Source organism: Microcaecilia unicolor, chromosome 1 (genome assembly GCF_901765095.1).
Source record: "Microcaecilia unicolor chromosome 1, aMicUni1.1, whole genome shotgun sequence".
Lineage (NCBI taxonomy): Eukaryota > Metazoa > Chordata > Amphibia > Gymnophiona > Siphonopidae > Microcaecilia > Microcaecilia unicolor.
Window position 1 is genome coordinate 638,303,352 of NC_044031.1, and position 13,931 is coordinate 638,317,282.

The 13,931-nt window shown below is 42.2% G+C and overlaps 1 protein-coding gene across 1 annotated transcript; it reads left to right on the forward strand.

Annotated features, from left to right (window-relative positions):
- The first annotated feature begins 4,058 nt into the window (after nucleotides 1-4,058).
- Nucleotides 4,059-8,849, forward strand: LOC115481977 (E3 SUMO-protein ligase KIAA1586-like). Its single transcript, XM_030221489.1, has 2 exons — nucleotides 4,059-4,501; nucleotides 6,767-8,849. Exon 2 carries the CDS (start codon nucleotides 6,782-6,784, stop codon nucleotides 8,213-8,215), a length of 1,434 nt encoding a protein of 477 aa, XP_030077349.1. The 5' UTR covers nucleotides 4,059-4,501; nucleotides 6,767-6,781; the 3' UTR covers nucleotides 8,216-8,849.
- Nucleotides 8,850-13,931: the final 5,082 nt, after the last annotated feature.

The window sequence follows — 13,931 nt, forward strand, 5'->3', positions numbered from 1 at the left end:
CAAGGAAGGTGGAACAAAAAGATAAGAAGGTACCCAAAGAGAAAAGACACCCCCAAATCACTAAAACCAAAACACATACTAGGAAATGTAGATGGAAAGCGATGACCACAAATGCTCATAGTCTAAGCAATAAAATTCATGACATTCAAGCCCTGATGTTGGAGGCAGACTTGGACATAGTTGCAGTCACAGAGACATGGCTCAATGGTTTCCATGAATGGGATGTAAACATACCAGGCTATAATCTTTTTAGGAAGGACAGAGAGGGGCGTAAAGGTGGAGGAGTAGCTCTGTATGTGAGAAATGATATCGCAGCGACTGAAATGACAGGAAACTGGGGAAAGGAAGAAGCGATATGGATCACCTTAAAAAGAGAGGATGGAACCTCTGTCCACGTGGGCGTTGTCTACAGACCCCCGACACAATTGGAGGAACTAGATAAAGATCTGATCGCTGATATTCATAAGTTGGCGAAGAAAAGAGAGGTGCTGTTGTTGGGAGATTTTAATCTGCCAGATGTAGATTGGAAGGTTCCGTCTGCCAAATCTGAAAGAAGTAGACAGATTGTGGATGCTTTCCAAAGTGCTCTGCTCAGACAAATGGTGACGGAACCCACGAGGGAGGGAGCAACGTTGGATCTGGTGCTCACAAATGGGAATAGTGTGTCAAATGTCAGAGTGGGTGCACACCTGGAAAGCAGTGACCATCAAACGGTTTGGTTTGATATGACGGCTGAAGTGCAGGGCGGACACTCTAAACTCAAAGTCCTGTATTTCAAGCGTGCTGACTTTAGTAAAATGGGCGAATACCTGAGGAAGGAGCTGATGGGCTGGGAGGACGTACGAGAAGTGGAAGGACAGTGGTCCAGGCTGAAAGAAGTAATAAATAGGGCCACAGACCTTTATGTAAGGAGAGTAACTAAAAGCAAAAGAAAAAGGAAACCGATATGGTTCTCCAAGCAAGTGGCTGAGAAAATAAAGGCTAAAGAGTTGGCGTTCCAGAAATATAGAAAATCTCAAGAACAGGAACACGGGGAGGAATACCGGATGAAACTGAAAGAAGCCAAGAGAGAGGTACGTCTGGCGAAGACGCAAGCGGAAGAACAAATGGCTAGAAATGTAAGAAGGGGAGACAAAAACTTCTTCAGGTATATTAGTGAAAGGAGAAAGACTAAAAACGGAATTGTGAGACTAAAAGATACAACAAAACGCTATGTAGAAAATGATGAAGAAAAAGCCAATTTGCTAAATAGATACTTTTGCTCTGTTTTCACAGAAGAAAATCCTGGAGAAGGACCGCTAGGGACTGGCAAAAGTACACCTGAGAATGGAGCGGATAGAGCACCGTTCACGGAAGAGAGTGTTTATCAACAACTTGGAAAGCTAAAGGTGGACAAAGCCATGGGACCGGACGGGATCCACCCCAGGATATTGAGGGAGCTCAGAGAGGTTCTGGCGGGTCCTCTTAAAGATTTGTTTAATAAATCCTTGGAGACGGGAGAGGCTCCGAGGGACTGGAGAACGGCGGAGGTGGTCCCTCTTCACAAAAGTGGTGATAGGGAAGAGGCTGGAAACTACAGGCTGGTAAGCCTCACTTCGGTTATTGGAAAAGTAATGGAAGCGATGCTGAAGGAAAGGATAGTGAATTTCCTGGAAGCAAATAAGTTGCAAGATCCGAGACAACATGGTATCACCAAAGGGAAATCGTGCCAAACGAATCTCATTGAATTCTTTGACTGGGTGACGGGAGAATTAAATCAAGGACGTGCTATGGACGTAATCTATTTAGATTTCAGCAAAGCTTTCGACACGGTTCCCCACAGGAGGCTCTTGAATAAACTAGATGGGCTGAAGATAGGACCCGAAGTGGTGAACTGGATTAGGAACTGGTTGACGGGCAGACGCCAGAGGGTGGTGGTGAATGGAGTTTGCTCGGAGGAGGGAAAGGTGAGTAGTGGAGTGCCTCAGGGATCGGTGCTGGGGCCGATTCTGTTCAATATATTTGTGAGTGACATTGCCGAAGGGTTTACGAGGTAAAGTTTGCCTTTTTGCGGATGACACCAAGATTTGCAACAGAGTGGACACCCCGGAGGGAGTGGAAAACATGAAAAAAGATCTGAAGAAGCTAGAAGAATGGTCTAACGTTTGGCAATTAAAATTCAATGCGAAGAAATGCAAAGTGATGCACTTAGGGAGTAGAAATCCAAGGGAGACGTATGTGTTAGGCGGGGAGAGTCTGACTGGCACGGACGGGGAGAGGGATCTTGGGGTGATAGTATCCGAGGACCTGAAGGCGACGAAACAGTGTGACAAGGCGGTGGCCGTAGCGAGAAGATTGCTAGGCTGTATAGGGAGAGGTGTGACCAGCAGAAGAAGGGAGGTTTTAATGCCCCTGTATAAGACGTTGGTGAGGCCCTACCTGGAGTACTGTGTTCAGTTTTGGAGGCCGTACCTTGCGAAGGATGTCAAAAAAATGGAAGCGGTGCAAAGAAAAGCTACGAGGATGGTATGGGATTTGCGTTCCAAAACGTATGAAGACAGACTTGCTGACCTGAACATGTATACCCTGGAGGAAAGGAGGAACAGGGGTGATATGATACAGACGTTCAAATATTTGAAAGGTATTAATCCGCAAACGAATCTTTTCCGGAGATGGGAAGGCGGTAGAACGAGAGGACATGAAATGAGATTGAAGGGGGGCAGACTCAGGAAAGATGTCAGGAAGTATTTTTTCACGGAGAGGGTGGTGGATGCTTGGAATGCCCTCCCGCGGGAGGTGGTGGCGATGAAAACGGTAACGGAATTCAAACATGTGTGGGATGTGCATAAAGGAATCCTGTGCAGAAGGAATGGATCCTCAGAAGCTTAGCTACAATTGGGTGGCAGAGCAGGTGGGGGGAAGAGGGGTTGGTGGTTGGGAGGCGAGGATAGGGGAGGGCAGACTTATACGGTCTGTGCCAGAGCCGGTGATGGAAGGCGGGACAGGTGGTTGGGAGGCGGGAAAAACTGCTGGGCAGACTTATACGGTCTGTGCCCTGAGAAAGACAGGTACAAATCAAGGTAAGGTATACACATGAGTTTATCTTGGGCAGACTGGATGGACCGTGCAGGTCTTTTTCTGCCGTCATCTACTATGTTACTATCAGTGTTGACCTATTATTGAAGGGTGGCCACGGTCTGCTCTTCAGGATTGGGAGAGTAAGGGGCTGACACACCTGGGAAAGATAATTCAGGAGGGGGACGTGCTAGTCTCCTTCTCCGATTTACAAAAGATGTACAATCTGGACAAAAGAGATTTTTTATAAATATCTTCAAATCACACATTTCCTGGGCAGTGCTATGCACAGGGTGAACTGGCTTAAACCTCCACACCCATTTGAAGAATTTTTAACAAAGGGCCTCCGTCAACCAAAATGATCTCAGCACGTTATGATTTTCTAGGCTCAGTTGAAGAAGAACAGATGTCATCTTTTATTAGGCAGTGGGAGACTGACTTGAGTTGGAAATTGTCAGCATGAGAATGGGAATCTGTACATGATAATATGGCTTTGCTTCTATCAGCAAACTTGATAGAAAATGGGATGAAATCGTTATACCAGTGGTATAGGCAGTGGTGTGCTGGAGCCGGCTCGCACCGGCTCTTACTTTTTGAAGCTTTTTGCGAGCCGGTTGTTAAGCCATCAGCAGGGACTTTTTTTTTCTCCAAAAATTGCTTCGGAAGGCTGAAGGAACGCATCACGCATGCCCAAACACACCAGCTGTCATCTGATATTGGTGCATGCGTGGTGTGTCAGCCCCTGCCTCCTCGTGCTGCACTGGTAAGGCTAGGCAAGAGGTGGTCATGTAGCGCTCCTGCAGCTCAGCGATTGTGTAGCTTCCTGGCTGTCTGGTAAGAATTTTACACTTGTTGCTGGGCCCGTTTGTTGGGGGAGAGGGAGGAGGTAGGACAATGGACAATGGAGCATTGTCCCCCGTAGCCCGCCGCCGCCCCCCCCCCCCCCAAAACACTTGCACCATCGTGTTTTTTGCCGCCTCCCTCCCTGGCATGTTGTCGTCGTCGTCGTCCTCCTACCGCCGTAGAACAGGATCGGATATTCTCTCCCCTGCCCTGTCCTTCCCGCTGCACTGCCATGAACCAAAAAATCACATCGACTCCCGCCTCCCTCCCTCCCTTGCATGTCCTCGTCGTCCTCCGGAAAAGATTCTCTCTCTCCCCTGCCCTTGCCCTTTTTTTTCCCCCTCTTCTTGCATCGCCGCGCCCTCCCTCCCTTGCATGATGTTGTCGTCGTCGTTGTCCCATCCTCCTACCGGTAGAACAGGATCAGATCATGCCAGCGTCGGGGTCCTACTGCTGCCACGTCCCACCTACGGCCTACTCTGATTCAACTTACTTGCTGTTTCCGCGTAGGCAGGACACGGCAGTCAAAGCGGACACTGTCGGGAGCTGGGACCAAGGAAGGAGGTGAAATTGAGCCTGCTGCCCGCTGCCTATCTACTCCACGGTAAAGAAGCCAGTTTGATAAAAAATGTCTGTTTTCACTGCCCCAGCTGTCATCTCCTCCTCTAGACAGTCTGCTGCTGCACCAAAGAAGCAAACCTATGAGCTGCTGCATCTTCTGTAACAACTCTAAAGCTGTTTCAATTGGATAGGTAGTAGTGCCTTAAAAAGTAGAGGTCAAAAGTTTTGGGGTTTTTTTTTTTACTTATTGAACAGCTTTTTAATTTATTTGAAAGCTTCCCATTATAAATTTCATGAAATAACAATCAAATATCAGTAACACGCATCTTAAAAAATTATTATAGCTGGTAGAAACAGCAATTTTAAACTCTGTATTTTGTGCTCATTTTTCTACACTATAAAAATAAATAAATACACTGTCTACAATACAGATGGCCAAATTTCAGTGGGGATATCCTGTTTACTGATGGGTTCATCTTCGGCTGTTGTTGTAATCTACCATGGGAAGCCTGGTATTACAAAGTTGATGGAATATATTGAAATTAAATGGAAGTAGAATTAAACTCTCCTTTCATCTGGGTCACACATGGAATCAGATCTTTATCTGTTTTGTAGAAGTTTACCTTTTAGATACACAAATGGATTATTCTGTTTTGAACATGTTTCAGGGGGAAGTGGTTTTATTAGTCAAAATAAATATTTTGTTTCATGCAGATTTCTTTTGTTTATACATAATACATAAATGCACTATATAAGGCCCTAATGCAGCCCATATTGGTTTTCTTATATTTTGTTCTTGTGATAACTTAATAGTAATGAAATCTGGAGTGTCCCCAGGTAGTGTACATAAACCAAAAGCTGCCTGAACTGACTGACTGTTAGAAGGAAAAACGGCCTCAAAGAGCTCACTGATATGGTATATATCTACGGAGGTGAATCGGATCACACAGATCCTCTCTTCATCATCAGAACGTAAAAAAAACGTTCAAAACTGGAGTATAAACCACAGAAAACATGTGGCAAAACATACAATAATTATGTAACATCAAATGAACTCCAGGATTGGCTGAGCTATAAACTTCAGGCTAAGCAATTGGTAGAATGTGCTTAAATACAAAACCGGCACTTATCTTAGATAATTAGTACCACCAGGCTTGTCCTGTGCCTGTGTCTGCTGAACGAGTCCGTGTGCACCAATCGCACTGTCTGCTGCTGCGGCAGTTTAAATCATCTCACCCCAAGCCTTGGCCTGGTTTGGGGTGAGATGATTTAAACTGATCCGATTCACCTCCGTAGATATATACCATATCAGTGAGCTCTTTGAGGCCATTTTTCCTTCTAACAAACAGTCAGTTCAGGCAGCTTTTGGTTTATGTACACTACCTGGGGACACTCCAGATTTCATTACTATTTTCTAGCGAGGTTATTTTGAGTTAGTCTTCACTGGACCGAACTTGCTTTCCTTGTGCCATCACTATCCAGCAGGAAGGCAGTGTCTTAAAAGAAGGAGTATAAAGGATTAAAAAAAAAAAAAAAAACATTTAGCACACATTATTCCAAGGAAAGTCGGCTTACATTTGAAAATACAGTGAGACAGAATAATAGAATTCAGTTATATCATGGGAGCAAATAGATGGATATGTCTGAAACATTTGAGATTAGCATATATATGATATATACCCAACTGAGCATTTAAAAGTTTGTCCTTTAATGATACCATATGTTCAGAAAGCCATAGCCATTTAGTATAGGTAGTTATTCAAAGATTATCACATATTCATACACCAGAACAGGCATCCATCACATCACATTGCAAAAGAAAACAACTTCTACAGAGTACGTCCAAAATTTAATTTTTATTTCCTTATTTCTTTCTTCCAAAATTCCAGACAGCACATGTACAGATCAGTAGGAGGACCCAAAGCACTCCAAAACAAGTAAAGTCAGAAACAACACAGTTTATTGTTCAACTACACTTAGGATTTACCTTGGGTTTAAAAAGCAAAACCATGTGCATATCCTTTGTACCAATAATGTATAATAAAGTTACATTATCAGCTCCAGACTCAGTCAAACTCAAATCTGGAAGGAAGTTTTTTTGAAAAGTAGTTTGATGTGTGTTAAGTAAAATCCAATTACACGTTTGCTACAATTAAATATTTCTTTAGCAAAGATATATTAGCAACCATTTAAATTTTGTATCCTCTATTTTGGCTCCACAAAAATGGTAACCCTACGTAGGTTGTTTTACCTTATTTATTCTACTATAAATAAATTTATAAATTAAAATGTAACAAATTATTTTCAGATTGTGATCCCTAAAATGCGAAAACGACAGAGTGATCTATTAAGTTATTTAAAAGTGAAGAACATGAGGACAGATACTGAAAATGATGGGAACGAAAGTCATTGTAGAGAGAAGCCAGCAGAAACAAATGTTAAATCTGTTGAACAACCAGTTATTGAAGAAAACCCATCATGTTCATCAAAAGAAAAAACAGATAATCTTGCATTTCCAGATTGTTGGACTGAGAAACAATTATCTATGTTTACAAAACAGTACGAATGGCTTGACATAAAAGAAAGTAAATTTGGATGTAAGGATTGTTCGAAAGTTCAGCATTTAGGGGTGTCAGCAGGAAAGCATGTCCATGTGTCCAAGGAATGGAGTGCATATTTAGTAACCCTAAATGGCAGTAATAAAACTACTAGGCAAGCTTCTATACGGAAAAAAATTAGGGAACATGACGTTTCTAAATTTCATGCTAAAATTCAAGATTTGTTAAAAGAATCAGCTAATGACTCAATTTCCAGTTTAGTGCATAAACTAAATAATAAAAATATTGAGGCTACTGTAAAAGTTTTTAATACTATTTACAGTTTAGTAAAACGTAATAGGCCTCTGTCTGATATAGAAGGGGCAATTGAATTACAAGAGAAAAATGGAGTTGATGTAGGCAATTGTTTGCATACACGTTACAGTGCAACAAGAATAGCAGAACACATTGCAAATGAAATTAAGATGAAAATATTTAAGAATATTATAGCAGAGAATGCCAAAATTTGTATCATAATTGATGAGGCATCTACAGTTTCAAAGAAAAGCACCCTAGTGATTTATCTCCAATGTGCAATTCAATCTGCCCCTGCACCTGTAATGGTATTTGTTGATTTAAAAGAATTGGTATCAACCACAGCAGAGAACATTTTCAACACATTATTGTCTACATTAAATGACTATGGCTTTGATATTGAATATTTGAAAGCAAACTTGATTTCGTTTTGTTCTGATGGTGCTAATACAATGCTGGGAAGAAAGTCTGGAGAAGCTGCAAAGCTGTTAGCAAAATTTCCTAAAATCATCATTTGGCACTGTTTAAATCATCGATTGCAACTATCACTTGATGATTCAATATCTGAAATAAAGCAAGTAAATCATTTTAAAATATTTTTAGATAAAATATATTCTATTTATCACCAATCTAATAAAAATCAAACTGAGCTACAAGCTATAGCTAAAGAACTTGAACTTGAAATTATTAAAATTGGTCGAGTACTAGGGCCAAGATGGGCAGCATGTAGTTTACGAGCTGCTACTGCTGTGTGGTGTGCATATCCTGCATTATATGTGCATTTTTCCCATTCTTCTGCTTATTCTGGTTTGGCAAAGAGATTGGCTAACATAAATTTCTTGCAAGACCTTGCTTTAATGATTGATATTCTTGAGGAATTTTCATTACTTTCAACTGCATTGTAGTCAAGATCAACTAACATCCAAAAAGCACACAAATTGATCAAACGTACCATAAGAGCTTTAGAAAATGTAAGGATTGGTGCTGAAAAGCATGAATCTCAAATTGAGGATTTGATTAAGTCAGAAAAGTTTAAAGATATTCCATTTACTAAAAGTAGTAAATTCATTGCTCTTCCAAGGAATGTGTTATTAGAAAATGTAATTCAACACATGAACTTGCGTCTTTTACCAGACAGAAACAATGATGAAAGCATTGTTAATATTGACTGTTTTGATGTGCTAGAACCATCTACTTGGCCTTATGAAGAATTAACTTCACCATGGATAGCTGGTGAAGAGAAATTGTGTCATTTAAATAAAATTTTAAAGTATGACATTGACTTGAATGATTTTTGAGATTTTGTAGACAGTAATCTAGAATCAAAAGATGTTCCAGTTCCTTCAACTATCCAGGAAGCTAGAAAAATAGCTAGCACTATTGCAGTCAGTAGTGCTGAAGCTGAAAGAGGTTTCAGTTTAATGAATGTAGTTTGTACGAGGGTGAGAAATAGTCTGACAGTAAATCATATCTCACATTTAATGTCAATAAATTTATTGGGAAAAGAGTTAGCAGATTGGGATGCAACTCCATTTGTTAAATCTTGGATGAATAGCAAACATAGGTTGGCTACAGATACAAGAGTGCGGCAAAAATCAACCAAAGCATTGTGTGAAAATCAATTGGCCATTTGGAATTTACAGTAAAGAATATTGTATTTTTTTTATATTGTTTGTAAATTGGTTGCTACAGAAGTCCTTTGTACCAATAATGTATAATAAAATTACATGTTGTTAATACTTTACCAGCTAACTCTCTTCCTGGGAATAGCCAGCTCTGCAATTTGTGTGTGTGTGGGGGGGGGGGGGGGGGGGGGGGGTGCCGCACAGAGGTGGATGGGGGGCGCAGAGGTGGATGGGGGAGAAAGCCTGTTGTTAAAAATTTACCAGCACACCACTGGGTATAGGTCACCCATGACTTTAGCTAAGTTTTTTCCTGTTCAAAAAGAGGACTGTTGGAGGGGGTGTGGGAATCAGGGCACATATTTCCATATTTGGTGGGATTGTCCCCTAATTGGGTTGTTTTGGAAGTCCTGGGCTGGGATTTTTTTCACCATGTTCTCATTCGGTATAGTAGCGGATCCAGCTTTATTTTTGTTGCATGTGGTGCCGGAGGCCATGCCTCAGGAGATGACAAAGGCGTTTCTCCCATGCTTAGAGGTTCTCCACCAGGAAACAGCAAAATGTTGGCGAACTGCGGTAATTCCACAGATGCCTCAACTGAGGAGAGCTTTGCGGGAGGTGTATTATCTTAGCAAACTTACAGCGCAAAGATGTGGTCAGATGGCTGCCATTCAGAGAACTTGGACACCCTTTCTCCACTGGTATCAAAATCTGTAAGGGTAGTAGTTTGACATTTGGGGAAAATTTTATGTAACATTATTTGGGGATAGACAGTAGGATTGTGAGGAATTATACCATATTGAACCAGACTTATAATTCTTTCTAAGGATTATAATAAGGTGGGTTGTGTATCCCAGTATGTTTATGATATTGTATTGTAAAATTAGATTCTTATAACAAATTACTTTCTTATGCATTATTCTTTGTTATGTATCCTATACTGTTTATTGTAAGCCACATTGAACTCAAACTTGTTTGGGATAATGTGGGATATAAATGTCACAAATAAATAAATAAAATAAATGGGGGGGAGGGAGCATGACAGTTGAGCATAGGAATCAGGTCAGTTGTAATATGTTACTATGTTACTTTGTTGGGTTTTGCACTGGGGTTTGGTTTTGTATTGAAAGTTTTCTTACAAAATTTAATAAATACAAAATGGAGAAAAGAAAAAAAAAGAAAGAAAGAATGGAATCGTCTGCTTTGTACAGAACGGTGATTGAGAAGCTGAATGAAACACAGTCAAAGTATCCTGCATTGTATATGCCTCAAGATAAAAGGATTCAGGACTTCGCAGGTCATCCAGTAAACGGAGATCAAGCAGTGAAACAGTGGGTGAAAAACACTAGATCTGCTTTAAAAATTCTCCATGTACCTCCTGAAGATCAGTGGGAGGTGGTACGAGATCATCTTAAGGTCCAGCAGCAGAAGTGATAAAAATGATTAAAGAAACAGAGGAACAAGATGTGGAAGAACTGTTTAAAAGATTAACTAAAGAGTTTGGGGATAGAGTCCCTTTAAATATCCACAAGAAGGAGTTCTATTCCAGAAAGCAACTTCCTGAGGAAACAGTGCAGTCCTTCGGATGTGATCATAATGAATGGATGAATTGGATTCTGGCCAGGAAGCCAACTGCTATTGCAGATGTAGAGGTTTTGAAACAACAGTTGGTCACAGGTCTGGCTAATGAGAGTTTACACCGGGAAGTGAAACGCAAAGATAAAGAATGTCCTGAATTAACATTTCAACAAATGCTGGCATTGACCATAGGTTGGTCTGAAGAGAATGAAAAAATTATTTATCTATTTGTTACATTTGTACCCCACGTTTCCCCACCTACTTACAGGCTCAATGTGGCTTACGTGGAGGGGCATAATCGAAAGGTCGTCCAAGTACAAATTAGGACGTCCTTACGAAAACGTCCAAAATCAGGCAGGTATAATCGAAAAATAGTATGGACATTTTTCGACAATCGATTATCCCTGTTGCAAACGACCAAATGAGGGGCGCATAAAGGAGGTTAGTAAACAGGGCGCCCTTACACATTCGATTATCGCAGGTGAAAACGACCAAATCAGGAAGTAGTAAAACAATGTACATAGTTATACCGCAAGTACAGTGCATGCTGTTCTGAACATCCAGGTATGGGAAATATGAGGAACGTTCATACGCATAAAATACAGGAAGATCATGGTGCTCCACCAAATATTCCTCATATGTGCCCTATCTGGATGTCCGGAACTGCATGCACTGTACCTACTGAATATGTAGCTATATGCATATTGTGTATATGTGAAAAGGTTCGCGCGCTTCATACTGATCTATATAAGGCAAGTTCCGTACGCATCAAGGGCCCGCATGCATAACAACCATTCATGCACATCAGGGACGTCTATGATTACAACGGCATCCACGTGCTGATAGGGCCATATATGGGATGGTAATCCATATATGGAACTGTGCACGAAACGACGTCCGTCACGCAAGGGCGTCCATATAAGGCGCTTGTTTTCCAACACCTATTCTCACTGAAAAATATGGAGCACCTGTGACACGATCCAAATTTCAGTGAGGCTGAGAGCCTGCTGCTGGTGCGGCTGTGCCTTAGGCACCGACACAGGCTCTTCATTCATCACCACCACCTGCCCCCCAGGATCCAGGCAATGAGAGCCTGGCCCCGCATAAGGGGGAGACTTGAAAGGTAAGTGTTTGGGCCGTCCCCCCCCTTCCGGTCCCCCTCCTGTACCTACACATATAACAGCTCCGTCATCAATGTAAGCAGTAACTGGAGTGTGCATGCAAGGATAATGAGTAATATGGGTACATGCACAATCAGTAATAAAATGTATGTACTTGAAAGGACAACCATTCCCATATCCCTACAATAATTTATTTCATTATTTACTTATTTATTGCATTTGTATCCCACATTTTCCCACCTCTTTGCAGGCTCAATGTGGCTTACAATACATCATGAATAGTGGAAACATTTAACAAAATAAATGTATAGCATACAGAAGGATCTTGATAACATGGTAATGATAAGACATATTAGTAGTTTAACAAGCATAAATTATAATGCATACAAACGGTATTTTCTGGCCTCATGGCCACCTCTATGGCATCATCTGCATAGGAGCCGACTCTGTGGCTGCTGTGGGTGCTTGAGCACCCCCAATATTGAATAAATTCCTTGTATGTGTCCAGGGAGTGGTTATCTCCACTGGGGTTAGTGTAACGGGGGGTTAAAAGGGGAAAAAAATAAAGTTTTTTTGTTTTTTTACTTAACTGAGGTGGCCTGGGGCGCTGCAGGGCAGGAGAGACGCTGCAGGAGGCAGCGTCGTGTTTTCTGGGATCCAGGGGAGAAGGATCGGGGCCGATTTTGCTGCCGGCACCGGGGAGGGCCTCACGCTGAGGGAGTGCAACGCTTCGGGCCGATTTTAGGCCATTCGTGAATGGGGAAAGCTGACCGTCGGTGGAGAACGGAGCGTCGCTGTTTCGGGAGGACTGGGGACGATTAGGCACATCCCCAGGCGAGAACAGGGTGAACCAGGGTTCACCGATGGTTTCGGGCCGGTTAGTGGCCAATTTCGGGGGCACTCCGGAGCGCCGGAGAAACGACGTCCGGTAGCGAATTTAAGTGGAGGAAGTGGAGGGTGCCGAGGGCGGCTGTGGATGGCAGTCCGGGGAGGCCTGAGGTGCCGCAAGAGGAACTCCGGAGAGGCTGGCGACGAGCGAAGAGTTCCCGGTGGCTCCTTTTGGAAGGAAGAGGGAGGAGAGAGCAAGAACGTGCAGGCGCGCTCCCAACGGGGTGTGCGCCTCATGCATGAATCGGGAGCGCGCATCTGCAGAAAGAGCTCTGTTTAGGCCGAAGCCTGGGCTTAAATTTTGGGCCGGAGCTCCAGCGGTTTTGTTTTGGGCTCCGTTTTTGGATTGGGACATCGGAAAATGGAACCAGCAGGGGTCTTTGTGTAAGAAGAAAATCAGCGTTCAGGTAAGGGGTTTTTGAACCCAAACTTTTAATTAGTTTAATTTTAAAATGTGGAAATGCGGTTTTTGATTTTTAAAGATTCAGGGATTTATCGGATTGGAATGGAGTTTTCAGATTTGGGTTCGGGGGATTTTTCTGAATATTTCTAGTGGGTTAATTTTTGAATTTTAATATTCTGAGTGGGAGTTTTTGGAAAGGTGCTATTTAAAAGGGTCCTGAAAGGGTTAAATTTCTGAATTCGACAGGGTAGGTTAAGGGGAAGTAGTGTGAATTTTTGGGATACTTTTTAATTAAATTTGGGATTTTAAAAGGGGTTTTGGGGAGGAAAATATTGGCACGGGCTAAAAAAATGGTTAAATTTAAATTTTAAAAATACCACTCAGTAGAGAATGGGGAGCTTAATTATTAGGGAAAATTTGGGGTGATTTGGGGTTGAATTCAAATGGTTTTCTTTAAGTTTTTGGGTTTTTCCATTGATTTCAATGGAAAAAAATAAAGGTAAAATGGAGATTCAGTTGGGCTTACCAAGGTTCCGTTGGTCAGCAGAGGGAAGCGGAACCTTGGGAAGGACAGCTGATTGCCTGGGGGGTCTCCAGAACTCTGACCGCGGTTCCGTTGCTTAGGCAACGGAGCTGTGGACAGTTGGTCAGAGGAGCTGAAGCCACCGAAGGAAGGGGTTATGTCCAGCTGGGTGTCTGAGGTTGTGAGAGGGTCTAGGTGTTTTAAGTGACTGAATTGAAAGTTAGTGAAAAAATAATAGTTTTTGGATGCTAGTAATGGGTGAGGAATGTGTGTAAACTAAGTGCTATTGAAAATAGGGTTAGATTTTTAAGGGATTGATTGGGGTTATTGTGAGACAGGGTGAATGTGCTGAAGTGGTAGGGTAGTGCGTGAGTGTGCATCACTGGTGCTCCTTTAGAGCAGGGACAAGTAAAAAGAAGGACACGCCTGGAAGAATAGGTACATTCAGTTTATTTTATTTTTGGAGGAGTAGATGGCCACAGTGTA

Excerpts from the sequence above, each read along its gene's own strand:
- LOC115481977 (XM_030221489.1), top strand. The coding sequence starts at position 6,782 with ATGCGAAAACGACAGAGTGATCTATTAAGTTATTTAAAAGTGAAGAAC.